Source organism: Erinaceus europaeus, chromosome 9 (assembly GCF_950295315.1).
Source record: "Erinaceus europaeus chromosome 9, mEriEur2.1, whole genome shotgun sequence".
Classification (NCBI taxonomy): domain Eukaryota; kingdom Metazoa; phylum Chordata; class Mammalia; order Eulipotyphla; family Erinaceidae; genus Erinaceus; species Erinaceus europaeus.
In genome coordinates, this window is record NC_080170.1 from 50865759 (window position 1) to 50881053 (window position 15295).

The following is a 15295-nucleotide window of genomic DNA, read 5'->3' on the forward strand; positions in this document are numbered from 1 at the left end:
TAGCACTGTCTTTCTGCACTGTATATTTGTCTTGTACTTATGCTTAAGAAGCAATCCTTTATTGCCCAGTTCAATTCTGTCTTCTACTACAATCTCTCTGATTACTTGGACTTCGCCCTTTCTAAACTCTTATCAAAGCGGATCCAACCCATTATCAAAGTAAAAACTCAGTAGGTCATGGTGCTAAGAACATAGCAGTGAGTTTTGCCCTAGAGGCATTGTGAGTTATGAGAAGAAATATTAATGGCTAAGTTTCAGTTTAGAGTTGTAAGTGAAGGAGTAAGAATTTAAAGAAGTGCCACCAAGGCTAGCTTGTGGCTCTCAGGAAAATCTAGTTTCTACCCTCAGAAGCCAGAAGAATGGTAGGACTGTAGTCAAGTTTGAATCTAGGGAGTGGAAGTAGGGTTAGAATATGTGCCAGAAACCTGAATGAGACAACATGGAAACAACTCCTAGTAATTCTGTGTCACTGCACTACAACTCCCAGAAGTGGCTTAAATAGCAGGGAATCAGACTGTTTAGTCCCATAGAAGTGCCCTCAGATATAGAAAATAATTTTTAAAAATATTTTTGCATGCTAAACAAATGTTGAGTCACTTTTGAATGTCCTAACAGTGATATGTTATTTCTTTGATACATTTCTAGAGACTTTTAAAATTGTTTTCTCTGGAAGTTTTATACCTGATAAGTATTAATGTACAGTAATGTTCAATTGTGTGAGTGCTGTTTACGTTCATTTTTATATCACTGATAAGTTCTTCTAATTACAAAAATTTGAAAGCTTTACTTCTGCCTTTTGCAGTAGTTTAAGTAGCTTTACAGGTATCCCCAAGTACTTGGTAGTTACGTAGATTATTGGCTTCTAGTACTATGAAAGCTTTCTGTTTCATATAATTGTCAGATACTCCTTTTGTGAAGTCCTTCCTGTCTTACTTTGAACTTACTGATAACTTTGTCTTTCTCAGGGCATTAAAACCCCTTACGTGTGTGTTTATTTTCATTTTGTAAAAATTAAGTTTATAAGGACAGGAACCATCTGTTTATTGCCTCAAGTTCATAGGGAATACTTATTGACTTAACTTCACTTTTTTCCTTTTTTTTTTTTTTTTTTTGTTGTTGGTGATGGTGGTTTTCACAGGCTTCCCAGTTGGCGTGTATGTTGTAAAGAGAGCTCTTCAGCTGCATCCTATTACTCTCAAGATGACAGTTGTGCACTAGAAAATGAAGATGTACAATTCCAGAAAAAGGTATCTCACATAAAGTTGACATTGTAATTTGTGTGTCAACTTTCTAAGACTTCCTCAAAACAGAATAAAAGTAATTTTAAAAGTACCATGGCAGAGTTCTTGGTGGAGATTTGTAGTTTCTCAGGGAATTAAGAAGTTAAGCTCTCACATATTTATAATGGCTTATATTTGGTATGTCATAACATGCTCAGAGAGAAAATAGTGCCCGTTTAAAGAACTGAGAACTAGAGGCTCTCTTTTTAATATTTATTTATTTACTTAATCCTCTGGGCTTCACTGCTCTGGGATGACTTTTTCAGATGGAGGAAGGGGACATGCATATAAATATAGATACTACAGGACTGAAGCTTCCTGCAGTGGTGATGGGCACACCTGGGTCACACCCATGGCAAAACAGGATGAGGTATTTTGCCAGCCTCTAGTAACTTTTAGTAGTACTCTAAAATGGTTAAGAGGGTTTCTAAAGAAATCCTGGATTTACATGAAGTGTGGAACTGTATTTCTAAGATTTTATAGTAATGTAAACCAGTAAGATTGAATTTTTAAAAAAGTTTTATAAATGAAAAACTTTTAGGAAGGAATATTATAGGGAGAATATGCTATGCTGCTAGCTTGTTTTTATTTTGTCTTCACTGCTCTATGGTGACTTTTTCAGGTAGAAAAACAGACAGAGAAAAAAACACAGGTAGCAATCAACTCTAACCCGAGTCCTATGCATGGCAAAGTGCACACATTATCTAAGTGAGCTGTCTTGCCAGCCCTGCTGGTAGTTTTTTTTTTTAACTGAATGAGTGGATAGACAGAGTCCAAACAACTTAATCATCTCTAAATAATTTATTATTTTATCATTATAAAGGAAGGATAAAAGATAAATATTGGCTAGATTTGGCTTTAGTGACTTTAAATTACACAAGTAATCTATACTGACTATATAGTAATTATATCTCGTTTCCCCTCCTCAGAGGGACCCCAGTTTGCCAGTTCTTTCATATATATGTTTATCTGCTTTAATGACAGAAATGTAGGGAGGAAGACAGATAGATAGGTAGGTAGATAGATAGATAGATAGATAGATAATGTGCTCATGCGTGCATGACCAGAACATTGCTCATCTCTCGTTTATGCTGGTGTGGGAGATTGAGCCTGGGACTTTGGAGTCTCAGGCAAGAAAGTCATTTTGCATAACCACTGTGTTGTCTCCTCCACCTCCAATTTGCTATCTCTTATTAAAATATTCAGGTTATTTTCCATATGAGATACACTATCATTTAACATGTAAATCTGTACTTTAATTATCATTGAAGTGTCATATTTCAAGGATTCTACAACTTGAGTTTCCCTTCTTCCTCAATAATATCTTCTGGACACACTTTTATGTTGCTTTTTTCTCCTGAGTGACTATACTTATATTCCATCATATCCTCTTATTAAACATTTCTCTAGTGACAGGTTTTTGCACTGTTTCTTACCTGTATGTGTACATGTTCTTATGTACTTTTGTATGTGTGCATGAACACATACTTAAAATCACATCCTTGTACCTTTTTTTGAATGATCTTTAGAGGGATTATTTAACATTTTTTGAATTGTATATATTTCTGGGGTGGAATATTTAAAATGTTGAATACTTGCTGAATATCTCTCCAGAAAAATATAATTTTATGATCTTACTCAGTCTCTGATACTTAGATCTAAGCTCTTTTTTTGATGGAAAATCTCAAGACATTTAGTTTCTTAGTAAGTGCTGCACTGAGTTCAGTAAACAATGTTGAATATAAGCTTTGCTTTGATGAAGCTTAAGAGCTAAAATATACATTACAAGGCATAAAAGTATCTGAAATCTGGACTTAGAAATATTGAAAGAGCTATGCAAAAGCTGTAAGTACATTTAACTATCAAATACTTTGGGTCTTTGATACACGCCTATCATATAGCGCTGGTTGATAGGACTAAGTGCTTATTAGGATACGAGGCCTGGGAGGTGGTGTAGGATAGAGCATAGGACTTGCATGAGAAGGGTTTCAAGTTTGATACCCAGTCAGAATAATGTTCTCTCATAAATAATTATTTTAAAGGGGTGCATCAGGGCAGTATCACAGTGGTAATACATAATACTTAGAGGGCCTGGGTTTGATCCCAGCACCACTGCTATCCAGAACTAAGCAGTACTCTGGTAAGTAAGTTGAGTGAAGTTCAAGAACTTATACAGTGCACTTTTTTTTTATTTGTTATTATTGGATAGAGACAGAAATTGAGAGAGGAGGGGGGGATAGAGAGGGAAACAGAGACAGAGAGACACCTGCAGCTCTGCTTCATCACTCATGAAGCTTTCCCTCTGTATGTAGGGACCAGGGGCTTGAACCTGTGACCTTGTGCACTGTAATGTGAGCACTTAACCAGGTACACCACTGCCTACCTAGCCTCAGTGCACATTTTTTTGTCCCCCCTCCCACCCCTCAAGTGCACATTTTAAGTGTAAGGGCAGGGAGGTAAATGTAGGAAGATAGACACTAAACTTGTAAATAAAATAAAACAATTTAAGTCCATTGCACACAAGGTGATGTTTTGGCTATAAATCATAGAGAGATGGTCTTTAATACTGTTTGAGAACTTCATTTTAAAGCAATTTTACCAGCTTGTCTTGTTTCTTGTTCCATTATAGGATGAAAAAGGGGGACCTGTTGATGAATTACTGGGGGAAGTGGGTTCAAACGTCCCTATTCTTCCAGAAGAAAGTAAATTAAAAGATGACTACATTGAGCATATTCAAGTAAGCTATTTTGCCTTTGAGTCTTTAATATACTGCATGTTCCTCTCGATGACTTAAGATAGAAACTTCTGTTTGTTTAAAATAACATGCAACTGGTTTGAACAGGGCGCAGTAGAAGAATATAGAAAAAGAATTCTTAATATTTTAATTTTACTTTAGGATAGAGACAGAGATTAAGAAGGAAGAGGGAGAAAGAGAGACACCTGCAGCACTGCTTCATTGCTCCTAAACCTTTCCCCCTGTAGTTGGGGATCTGGGGCTTGAAACTGTGTCCATGTGCACTCAGCCAGGTGCACCACCACCCAGAATGGCTAACTCTGTTCAGAGTTGGTTGTGGGAGAGTTGCTGTTGAAAGGTTTTCAATTCTGAGTAGACAATAGACAGATTTCAGATTTCATTTGGGATGGGTAAATGAGTGACCTAGGCATTTAGAAATGAAGGAGCAGTAAAAGTCATGTGTTGCTTTTTAATGTTACTTGTATATAACTTAAGGTTGTTAGTGATACACGTTAAACTTTAACTTAGAGCCAATAATATGTATTGTATTGTTTTGTGTACTTAGGTAGCATTTCTGTTTATTCATTAACAATAATTCTAGTAAAAGGTTGTTTGAAATAGGGAAGAAGACAAGTTCCTTTATCTTGTGTAATACCATGGACACGTGAACTTTTTTTTTTTTTTAATGTGAACTTTTCATAAGAAATGCCTTTTGTATTTTACACGAAATGTATTAATGTGGTAATGCTTGAAAGAGATTTTCTTTTATTTCTTTCTACTCAGGTATAGGAGCTTGGTACCTTTATAACTACACTATTTCCAGTGGTTATTTTTCCTCTTTTTCTCTCTCTGATAGAGGGTAAGAGACAGAGAGATAGAAAGGGTGAGACAAAGAAAAGGAGAGTATCTGCAGCACTGTTCCACGTCTTATGAAACTACCTTCCTGTAAGTGGGACTATAATTTTGAATCTGGGTCCTCACATATGATATGTGTGCTCTACCTAGCTGAGCCACTACTTGCTCCTAGTAGAAGAGATTTTTAAAAGTACATTTTTAGTGAACATTCTTTGTATGTTCACTGTTAATACATTCATATAGCTTTAATAACTTTTTAAAAATTTTTATTTTCCCTTTTGTTGCCCTTGTTTTTTATTGTTGCTGTAGTTATTGTTGTTGTTAGATAGGATGGAATGAAATGGAGAGAGGGGAAGACAGAGAGAGGGAGAGAAAGATAGACACCTACAGACCTGCTTCATTGCCTGTGAAGCGACTTCATTGCAGATGGGGAGCCGGGGCTCTAACCAGGATCCTCATGCCAGTCCTAGAGCTTTGTGCCATGTGCACTTAACCCACTGCGCTACCGCCTGACTCCCTCATGTCACTTTTTATGTTCACTTTGTATATCCCTTTTGAGGCATACTACTAAAAATACTTATTCATTAATGAGAAAAGGGAAGAAGAAACCAGAGCATCACTCTGTCTTATGCAATGCCATGGATCGAACTGAAGACTTCATACATGCTAGTCCAGAGTTTTAGCCACTTGACCATTTCCCAGACTGACACTTTTTTAAAAATCCTGTTTAGTTAAAGAGATAATTTAAAAATCTCTACATTTTCTGTAACTGACTTTCTTTTTTTCTTTAAAATAGAATACAGAGTCCAAAAAGCTAAGTCCATCTGTGATTGAGATACTCCCTGCAGTTGATCTTCACAAAGATTCTTCTAGTGTAGTTGTGGACAGTGAAGACATTGAAAATAATTCCAGCTCATCTACCTCAGAGATCACTCCTATCTCAAAACTTGAGTAAGTAATTATAGAGGGAAACAAAATAATCTCACTAGTGATAAAATATTTTTTTAGAGTAAGATAGTGACACATTTACTTAGCTGCCCAACTTATTAAAACTGTTTAGATTGCAAGCAAAATCTCTATATCATATAAATGAACTGAGGTTCTACTGGTTTGAAAATAATTTTCTCAAAAATTCAGATTGTTTATTTTTGCTGAGTATCACTGCAGCATTTCACTCATACTTATGTCTTCAGAGTTACCTTTCTCAAACTTAGGATAAATACTCAGAATGTGTAGAGTTTGAGTGTTGTTGTTTTTGCCAGGCTGGCTTCACGGGCGGGTAACAGATGACCAGAAACACATGGCTGAGCTGAGAATGCAGTTTCTTATCTTTATTCATGAGCAGGCAAACAGTCCAACACCTAATCACTGCACAGATCTGTCCTGCATCTTTCTCCTCCTGTGGCAGTGTCAGGAACTCAGGAAGTACGTAGGGTAGGGGGCGGGGAGAAGGAGGAAGCGCGAAACTAGCAAGGGCTAAACCAAATCTCCCGGAGATGGGGGTAGTGAGACCAAACCAGTGTAACAGAAAAGACCATGTAAATAGACCACAATGTCAAGCAATGTAACAGAAGCAGAACTAGAAGCATACCAACAATTCCCCCTTTTCTTTTTAACTAATTGAACATAGTATCAGGAGTGTGGGATGAACAGAAACTTATATCATACAGGCATTTTTAAAAAAGAAACTGGCACAAACATGGAGGAACAAGTAAGCGAGCAACAAGAACCAGTGTGCTGCCAAGGGAAGGCCTGAGGGGGGCATTTCTTGCCTCTGTGGGCTTTTTTTTTTTTTTTGCCTTGATGGGAGTTTCCTGCCTCTGTGGGCATTATCTAGCATGGGGGTGTATGGCCTAGAGTCCCAAGGCAACTGGCTGCAGTCAGTCTTTGAGAAACCCAGCAGCATAAAGGAAATCCACTGTAGCGTTGTGTACCAGTAAGTCCGATAGAAGTGCCTGTTCAAAGCAGATGTCCACGGAAGAATGCCAGGGGGTGGAACGTTGTATGAGGAAGGTCAGCTGCTGGAATTCCGCTTTTCTGTAGAGAACTTGACAGCTGCAATTCACTTACTTATGAAACAAAACTTGTAGCAGGTTAGAAGTTTACCACAATAGATAACTCGATGATTATAATTGGTTTAAGTATCTTTATAAATTTGGAAGGTCTTTCTCGTTTCATTTTAAGGCTCCTAACCAATCTAAAATGTGGTAAGTCAAAGAACTACTGCTAGAGCCTCAGGCATGAGAATCATAGCATAGCCATTGTGGAATCTACCGTTTCTAATTGAGAAGGTATTTGAGAGCTTTACATATCAATAACGTCTTATTTAACCTTTTGTTACACCCATTCAAGATGGAGACACACCCTAGGTGTGCACAGGTTTTTTAGACCAACTTAGTTAAAATATATTGATTTTTAACTTATTTTTACCTCAGACTTTAAATGTTAGGTTAATTTTACCTTTATGAGAACTATGTTGAAAACCTTTTTCATTTAACTTTGCCTGGTAAGAATGTAGCCTTAAAGTTACATTTCTAACCTTAAAGTTAATGTTTACCAAACTTTAAACACACACATAAACATGGTCTTCAATACACAAGGAGAAAAACTTTAGTTTGAAGACGTCATTTTAAACACGAGTTTAGATCTATGCTGTCTTAGTTGTTCGGGGTGTGTATTGTCCAGCGGTGGCTTCTTGTACAACTTCAGCTCAAGGAATTGCAGGTTGCGATCTCTGCAGGAATCTCTGCGTATTCTAGCTTCTCTGCCTTCAGAGCCGAGCTGGGGATCTTGGCCAGGGTGCCCAGTCCCGGCAGGGAGCCCGCGGTCTCCAGGTGGTCCGGGATCTGCCCAGACTTCATAGCAGGAGGGCGGGCGGGCCGCCATGCAGAAGGCACGGGCCGAGATGCCCCAGGGTGGCAACCAGGATAGGCTGCAGCCCTGCCTGCCATGCCTGCTGCCCTGCTCCCAGTGGCTGAGCAGCGTGGAGGGAGCCCACGCCCAACACTCTGTGCCACGCGGCGGCGAGCTGGCTCCTGCGGGTGGGCAGCAGGCAGAAACCAGAGTGTGGCACGGAGAGAAATGTTCCAGAAACACAGAAACAGTCTCATGAAGAAAGGGCAGAGGCCTTTGGAAACCTCTTCACAAGCAGAAAAGCAGCCCATAGTGGATAGGTAGCCAAAGTCTTCACTTATCTGGGGGATGCGCAGGTCAGGCCCCACGTTGTAGTGCCATATGTTGTTTTCATCTGGCTGGCTTCACGGGCAGGTAACAGATGACCAGAAACACATGGCTGAGCTGAGAATGCAGTTTCTTATCTTTATTCACGAGCAGGCAAACAGTCCAACACCTAATCACTGCACAGATCTGTCCTGCATCTTTCTCCTCCTGTGGCAGTGTCAGGAACTCAGGAAGTACGTAGGGTAGGGGGCGGGGAGAAGGAGGAAGCGCGAAACTAGCAAGGGCTAAACCAAATCTCCCGGAGATGGGGGTAGTGAGACCAAACCAGTGTAACAGAAAAGACCATGTAAATAGACCACAATGTCAAGCAATGTAACAGAAGCAGAACTAGATCCCAGAAGCAGAACTAGAAGCATACCAACAGTTTGAGTTTCTTTATTTAGAAAATTTAGGGGCCAGGTGGTGGTACACCTGGTTAAGCTAACATAGTACCTTGTGCAAGGATCTGGGTTCCAGCCCCCATTCCCCCACTACAGTGGGGACGCTTCAGAAGCAGTGAAGCCTGTGTGCAGGTGTCTATCTTTCTCTCTTCTCTATCTCCCCTTCCTCTCTCAATTTTCTCTCTGTCCTATCCGATAAAATGAAAAAAAAAATAAGAAAAGGAAAAAATGGCCACCAGGAGCTGTGGCCTTGTAGTGTCAGCACAAAGCCTTGAAGGCAAAAAAGAAAAAGTCTGCTGTATATTCCCCTAGGCCCTATCAAGCAACACACAAGAAAGTTGTCTTACTTTATTACTACATTAGACATTTCCATTATCAAGTGGGTTAAAAACTAGATAAAAACATTGAACAACGTACAGCACAGAGTAAGAATATATTGCTAGTTAATATCATTTACTTTTTATTACAAAATTTTTTTTCACCACAAGCATTAAAAATATATATTTATTTGGGGGCCGTTTGGTAGTGTGGTGGGTTAAGTGCACATGGCGCAAAGTGCAAGGACCGGCATAAGGATGCCGGTTTGAGCTTCCACCTGCAGGGGGGTCACTTTACAAGTGGTGAAGCAGGTCTTCAGGTGTCTATCTTTCCTTCTCTCTGTCTTCCCTTCCTCTCTCGATTTCTTTCTGTCTTGTCCAACAAAGAATGACATCAATAACAACAACAATAATACCCACAACAACAATAAAATAAGGGCAACAAAACGGAAAAAACAGCCCCCAGGAGCAGGAGCAGTGGATTTTGGTGCAGGCACAGAGCCCCAGCAATGACCCTGGAGGATATCTATCTATATCTCTATCTCTATATCTATATCTATATCTATCTATCTATATGTTTACATACTGTAAATAGAGATCAAAAGTGAGAGGGCAAAGGGAGGTACAGTGGAAGAGAGACACCTGCAGCACTGTTTCAAATACTTGTGAAGCTTTTCCCCTGCAGTCAGGGCTTGAGGGCTTGAATCCAGGTCCTTACACATGGTAACATTATATTCAACTGGGTATGCTACTGCTCGGTCCCTCAGCACAGTATTTATTTTGTCATCAAAGTTATTATAGGGGGGCCGGGTGGTGGCATACGTGCTTGAGCATACATATTACAGCCCACAAGGACCCAGATTTGAGCCCCTGGTCCCCACCTACAGGGTGAAAGCTTTGTAAGTGGTGAAATAGTGCTATAGGTGTCTCTCTGTCTCTCCCTCTCTTATCTCCTCTTCTCTTGATTTCTGACTGTCTCCCCATCCAACAAATAAAGATAATTTAAAAACAAAAACAAGGTTATCACTGGTGCTCAGTGCCTGCACAGCTCTGCCATTCTTGATAACCTGTTTTTTGTTTATTTTCTTTCTTTTTGGTAAAGAGAGAGATGGAGAGAGAGTGAGAAACAATAAGATACTTCCAGTACTGCTCCAGTGCTTGCGAAGCTTACCCCTTACAGGTGAGGACTAGGACTTCGACTCAGGTTCTCAGGTTATATACTTTACCAGATATGCCATACCTGGCTCCTCTATCAGAAGCATTTTTTAATAGTATTTATTATTGATTTAAAATAGGTTTACAAAATTACAAGGTAACAGGAGTACAATTCTATACCTTCTCACCACCAGAGTTCGTTTCTCCATTTCCTCCTTTGGAAACTGCAGTGGTTCTCCCAAGGTCACAGATATGGGTTATTATTTCTATAGCTGTCTATCTGTCTGCCTGCCTGCCTATATTTTTGCCTTTTTTTTTTTTTTTTTGTATAGTCCTGTATTCTCTTCCTCTCTAATTCACACCTACACTGATTACTACTTCTGAATGTCTTTCTTTTTCCCTTCCTCTCTCTCCAGGTCCCGATGGACTTGGGTTTCAGAGCCCTCTAGTCATCTTCCCCTAACATTTCTCCCACTTGGGAATATGAACCAAAATTCTTTTTGAGGTGCAGAAGGTGAATTAACATTCTAGCTTCTGAAATTGCTTCTCTGCTGGACATGGATGTTAGCAGGTTGATCCATAACCGCAGCCTGTTTTTATTTTTCCCCCGTGGGGTAGGGCTCAGGAGAGGTAGGGTTCCAGGATGCATTAGTGAGGTCATGCAAGCATTTTTTTAAATCCCTATTTTCCTCAAGAACATAAGGACCTTGGTAGAAGGAGTTGCACACAGAGATATTACAGTTATAATTTAGGTATTTGTTCTAGTAAGGTACAAGGGAACAGAAATGTGTATAGAAATAATGGTAGTATTAATTAAAAAAATATTAAATACTTATTCTGGAAAGAATTTAAGGCTAGAAATCACATCTTTGGACATTTCATGTAATTTTACTGTTATCTTGAACTTACATACTTACGTAGTGAAATGGAAGTGATTTAGGGGAATTTATTAGGGTATATGTGTTTTTAAAGGAAATTTGAAAACTGTCTTAACTTTTGTATTTTGTAATAGACAGTTTTGGTGCTATAGGCAGCAGTTCTGATGCTGATAGATTATATTAACAAATGAAATACTAGATAAGATGCATTCAGATTCAGGGAGGGGGAGTTCAGGTCCTGGAACAGGATGGCAGAGGACCTAGGGGGGTTGTATTGTTGTGTGGAAAAATGAGAAATGTTATGCATGTACAAACTATTATATTTACTGTTGACTGTAAAACATTAACCCCACAGTAAAGAAATTTAAAAAAAGATGCTTTCAGAATAAATTATATTCTTGATAGCATAAAATATTAGGCTTTGGGAGTCGGGCAGTAACAGCGGATTAAGTGCAGGTGGTGCAGAGCGCAAGGACTGGTGTAAGGATCTGGGTTCGAGCCCCTAGCTCCCCACCTGCAGAGGGGTTGCTTCACAGGCGTTGAAGCAGGTCTGCAGGTGTCTATCATTCTCTCCCCTCTGTCTTCTCCTCCTTTTCTCCATTTCTCTCTGTCCTATCCAACAACATCAATAACAATAACAATAATAACTACAACAATGAAACAAGGGCAACAAAAGGGAATAAAAAATAATAAAGCAAAAAATATTAACTTTATATTTTAAAATTTAGTAATTATGTAGAAGAATACAGATCAATAGTCAACAGTTAACTTTACATGGTTTAAAATAATTTTTGAAAATAGTTTGTCTAACTGTAAAATATTTTTCTGACTTAAATTTTGTTTTGGAGATGACTAGTATCTTTCAAAATTACATTTAATCCATTAAATTGCCAGATTCTTTTTTGTTTCAATTTTTAGTGAAATAGAAAAATCTGGTACTATTCCTATAGCCAAGTCAAGTGAAACTGAACAATCTGAAACCGATTGTGATGCTGGTGGGGCCCTTGATACAAATGCACCAGTTGACCAGCCTTCCTTCATCAATGCACCAGAAAGGTGGGTGTGGATGGTTGTTTGCCCTCGTATGATTATGTAATAGTAGCAACCCTGTCACATTTTAATGAATTTTAGTATGTGCTTAATTCCACTTGATGACTGAGAGAAAACTAATCTCTTTGTGTTTTCTTTTCCTTAGACATGATAATTATAAGAATTTGGATTGAATGTAGTTAAATTTGTTCATATATGTCTTTTGGTTTCAAATAGCCTTGTTCAGCAGCATATAGAAAATGTGTCATCCTCACATGGCAAAGGAAAGGTAACAAAATCAGAATTTGAATCCAAAGTTTCAGCAAGTGAACAGAGTGGCAGCGATACAAAATCTGCTTTGAATGCATCAGATAATTTAAAAAATGAGGTAGGAGTTTAATTTTCTTTGCCTGGACTTTGTGGTACAGCGTATTTTTTTTTTTTTTTTGTTACAAGCTAGTTAGTCAAAGTAATTTGCTACCCATACTTGCCACAACATCAGGGATTGATTTGTTAGTAGTGAATATAGGACTGAGGCAAGAGTTGTGCTCCCAAGAACAAGTATTATTCATGGTATTATTGCCAGTATACTGTTAAAATATAACAGGCGGTAGCACAGCGGGCTAAGCACAGGTGGCGCAAAGCACAAAGACCGGCATAAGGATCCCGGTTCGAACCCCGGCTCCCCACCTGCAGGGGAGTCGCTTCACAGGTGGTGAAGCAGGTCTGCAGGTGTCTATCTTTCTCTCCCCCTCTCTGTCTCCCCACCTTTCTCCATTTCTCTCTGTCCTATCCAACAACGACAACAACAATAATAACTACAACAATAAAACAACAAGGACAACAAAAGGGAATAAATAAAATAAATATTAAAATTTTTTTTAAAAAATTGTCCAAGTATAAACATTGTTTTGTTTTAATTAAATGGATTTTTTCTCCCACTGTCAGCTGTCTAAGACTAGATATATAAAGGCTTTATTTAAGCAACTTACTAAGAGAGCTACATAGAAAAGTTATATAACTACCAAATTTAAGTATCTTTAGGATGTAAGTTTAACTCAGTAACGTGAGCCATCATTCTAAAATTAGATTTCAATTTGACAGTTACGTTTACTTTTATAATCTGAGTTTTTTTTTCTTAGAGAGCTGAAATAAGTTTATTTTTGGCATTTTCCTCAGAGTTCTGATTTTACAAAACCAGGAGAAATTGACCCTACATCAGTAGGAAGTCCTAAAGATCCAGAAGATATACCAACATTTGATGAATGGAAGAAGAAAGTTATGGAAGTAGAAAAAGAGAAAAGTAAGAATTTTTTTTTTTAAGTAACTGGTTGAAATATGTTTTTCTCTTGTGCCACTGCCTGGCCCCTGTTTTTCTCTTTGTAATTGGTAAAATAAAGTATAAGTTCTTGGGGCCGGGTGGTGGAACACCTGGTTGAGTGCACATGTTACATACAATGCACAAGGACCCAGGTTCAAGACCTGATTCCCACCTGCAGGGGGAAAGCTTGACAAGTGGTGAAGAAGGGCTACAGGTGTCTCTCTTTCTCTCTCACTCTCTATCACCCCCCCCCTTCCCTTTTGATTTCTGGCTGTCTATTCAATAAATAAAGATAATAATAAAAACAGGTAAAAGTTGTTAGGAGCTTCTTAAAAGTAAACTTTATTAAGATGCAATTGATGTGTCTCTCTGTGTGTGTAAAATAAGAATTTTAAAGCCAGTCTGGGAGTGATGGAATTGAATATGTATAAGGCTCCAGTGCTATAAGATAAATAAACAGAACAGTAATTCTTATAAATTAAAGAACATGAGATACAGAAGGTAAAGCAGTGATTTTTATCATTTTCATTTTTTTAAAAAAATTTTTATATGTATTTATTTTCCCTTTTGCCCTTTTTTATTGTTGTTGTTGTTATTGATGTCATCATTATTAGATAGGACAGAGAGAGATGGAGAGAGGAGGGGAAGACAGGGGTCAGAGAAGGATAGACCTGCAGACCTGCTTTACTGCACTGAAGCGACATCCCTGCAGGTGGGGAGCTGGGGGCTCAAACCAGGATCTTTAGGCCAGTCCTTGAGCTTTGCGCCACATGCGCTTAACCCGCTGCACTACTGCCAGACTCCCCATTTTCATTTTTCTTTCAGTAATTTGTAAGAGGAAAATTGAGGCACAGGAATTTCTGGTTTTTTTTTTTTTTTTTTTTCTTCAAGGTTATCGCTGGGCCTCAGTGCCTACTGTACAAATCCACTGCTCCTGCCACCCATCCTTTTTACATTGTTGCTGTTGTTGCTGCTGCTGTTGTTGTTGGATAGGACAGAGAGAAATTGAGAGAGAGGGGAAGGCAGAGGGAGAGAGAAAAATAGACACCTGCAGACCTGCTTCAGTGCTTGTGAGGTGACACTCCCCCCCCCCCCCGCAGGTGGGGAGCCGGGGTCTCGAACTCAGATTCTTGTGCCGGTCCTTGCACTTCTCACTATGTGCACCTAGCCTGGCCCCCAGAAATATCTGTATCTTTAAGCTCAAACTATAAATGTAGTTGGACTAAAGTATTACATTTTCCTTGTGTTTTGTAGATTATGAGCTAATAATTCTTTTTTTTTTAATATTTATTTATTCCTTTTTGTTGCCCTTGTTGTTTTATTGTTGCAGTTATTATTGTTGTTGTCGTTGTTGGATAGGACAGAGAGAAATGGAGAGAGGAGGGGAAGACAGAGAGGAGGAGAGAAAGATAAGACACCTGCAGACCTGCCTCACCGCCTGTGAAGTGACTCCCCTGCATGTGGGGAGCCGGGGTTCGAACCGGGATCCTTATGCCGGTCCTTGTGCTTTGCGCCACCTGCGCTTAACCCGCTGCGCTACAGCCCGACTCCCCCGAGCTAAGAATTCTTAATAGTAGAGTTAGAGATTGAAGAATAGTATTTAAAATGCATAAGCAGAAAGCTTTTGGCTCTTCTGGATAAGCTTCATTAGTGAATTATTTTACTTAGAGATAAACCAAGTAATGTGGATTTTTGTAGTTAATAATTTCAGTGTGATATTGAGATGAGCTATTTTAAACTTCTGATGAATTTTGAAAATATTTTCTTTAAATGTTTTTTGAAAATATTTATTATTCCCTTTTTGTTGCCCTTTTTATTTATTATTATTATTATTGTAGCTATTATTGTTGGATAGGACAGAGAGAAATGGAGAGAGGAGGAGAAGACAGAGGGGGAGAGAAAGACAAACACCTGCAAACCTGCTTCACTGCCTGTGAAGCAACATCCTGCAGGTGGGGAGCCAGAGACTTGAACTGGGATCTTTACGCTGGTCCTTGCACTTGGTGCCATGTGCGCTTAACCAGCTGCGCTACCACCTGGTTCCCTGAAAATATATATATATATTTTGTGTTTGTTTTATTTTTTTATTTTTTCTTTTTTATTTAA

General features: G+C 38.8%; 1 protein-coding gene across 6 annotated transcripts in view; it reads left to right on the forward strand.

Moving 5' to 3' along the window:
- The window catches only part of SUCO (SUN domain containing ossification factor), a 76690-nt gene that overhangs the window by 19917 nt on the left and 41478 nt on the right, over positions 1–15295 (forward strand). For 5 of the 6 annotated variants that reach the window (XR_009551588.1, XM_060197879.1, XM_060197881.1 and 2 more), the window contains exons 2-7: positions 1139–1247; positions 3910–4017; positions 5666–5820; positions 11758–11895; positions 12106–12256; positions 13048–13171. Coding sequence is in view for 5 of the 6 variants with exons in the window: in XM_060197879.1 (XP_060053862.1) it covers positions 1139–1247; positions 3910–4017; positions 5666–5820; positions 11758–11895; positions 12106–12256; positions 13048–13171 (785 nt within the window). In the remaining variant the exon portion in view is untranslated. The remainder of the gene's footprint in view (positions 1–1138; positions 1248–3909; positions 4018–5665; positions 5821–11757; positions 11896–12105; positions 12257–13047; positions 13172–15295) is intronic. The other variant, XM_060197883.1, reaches the window with a different exon arrangement.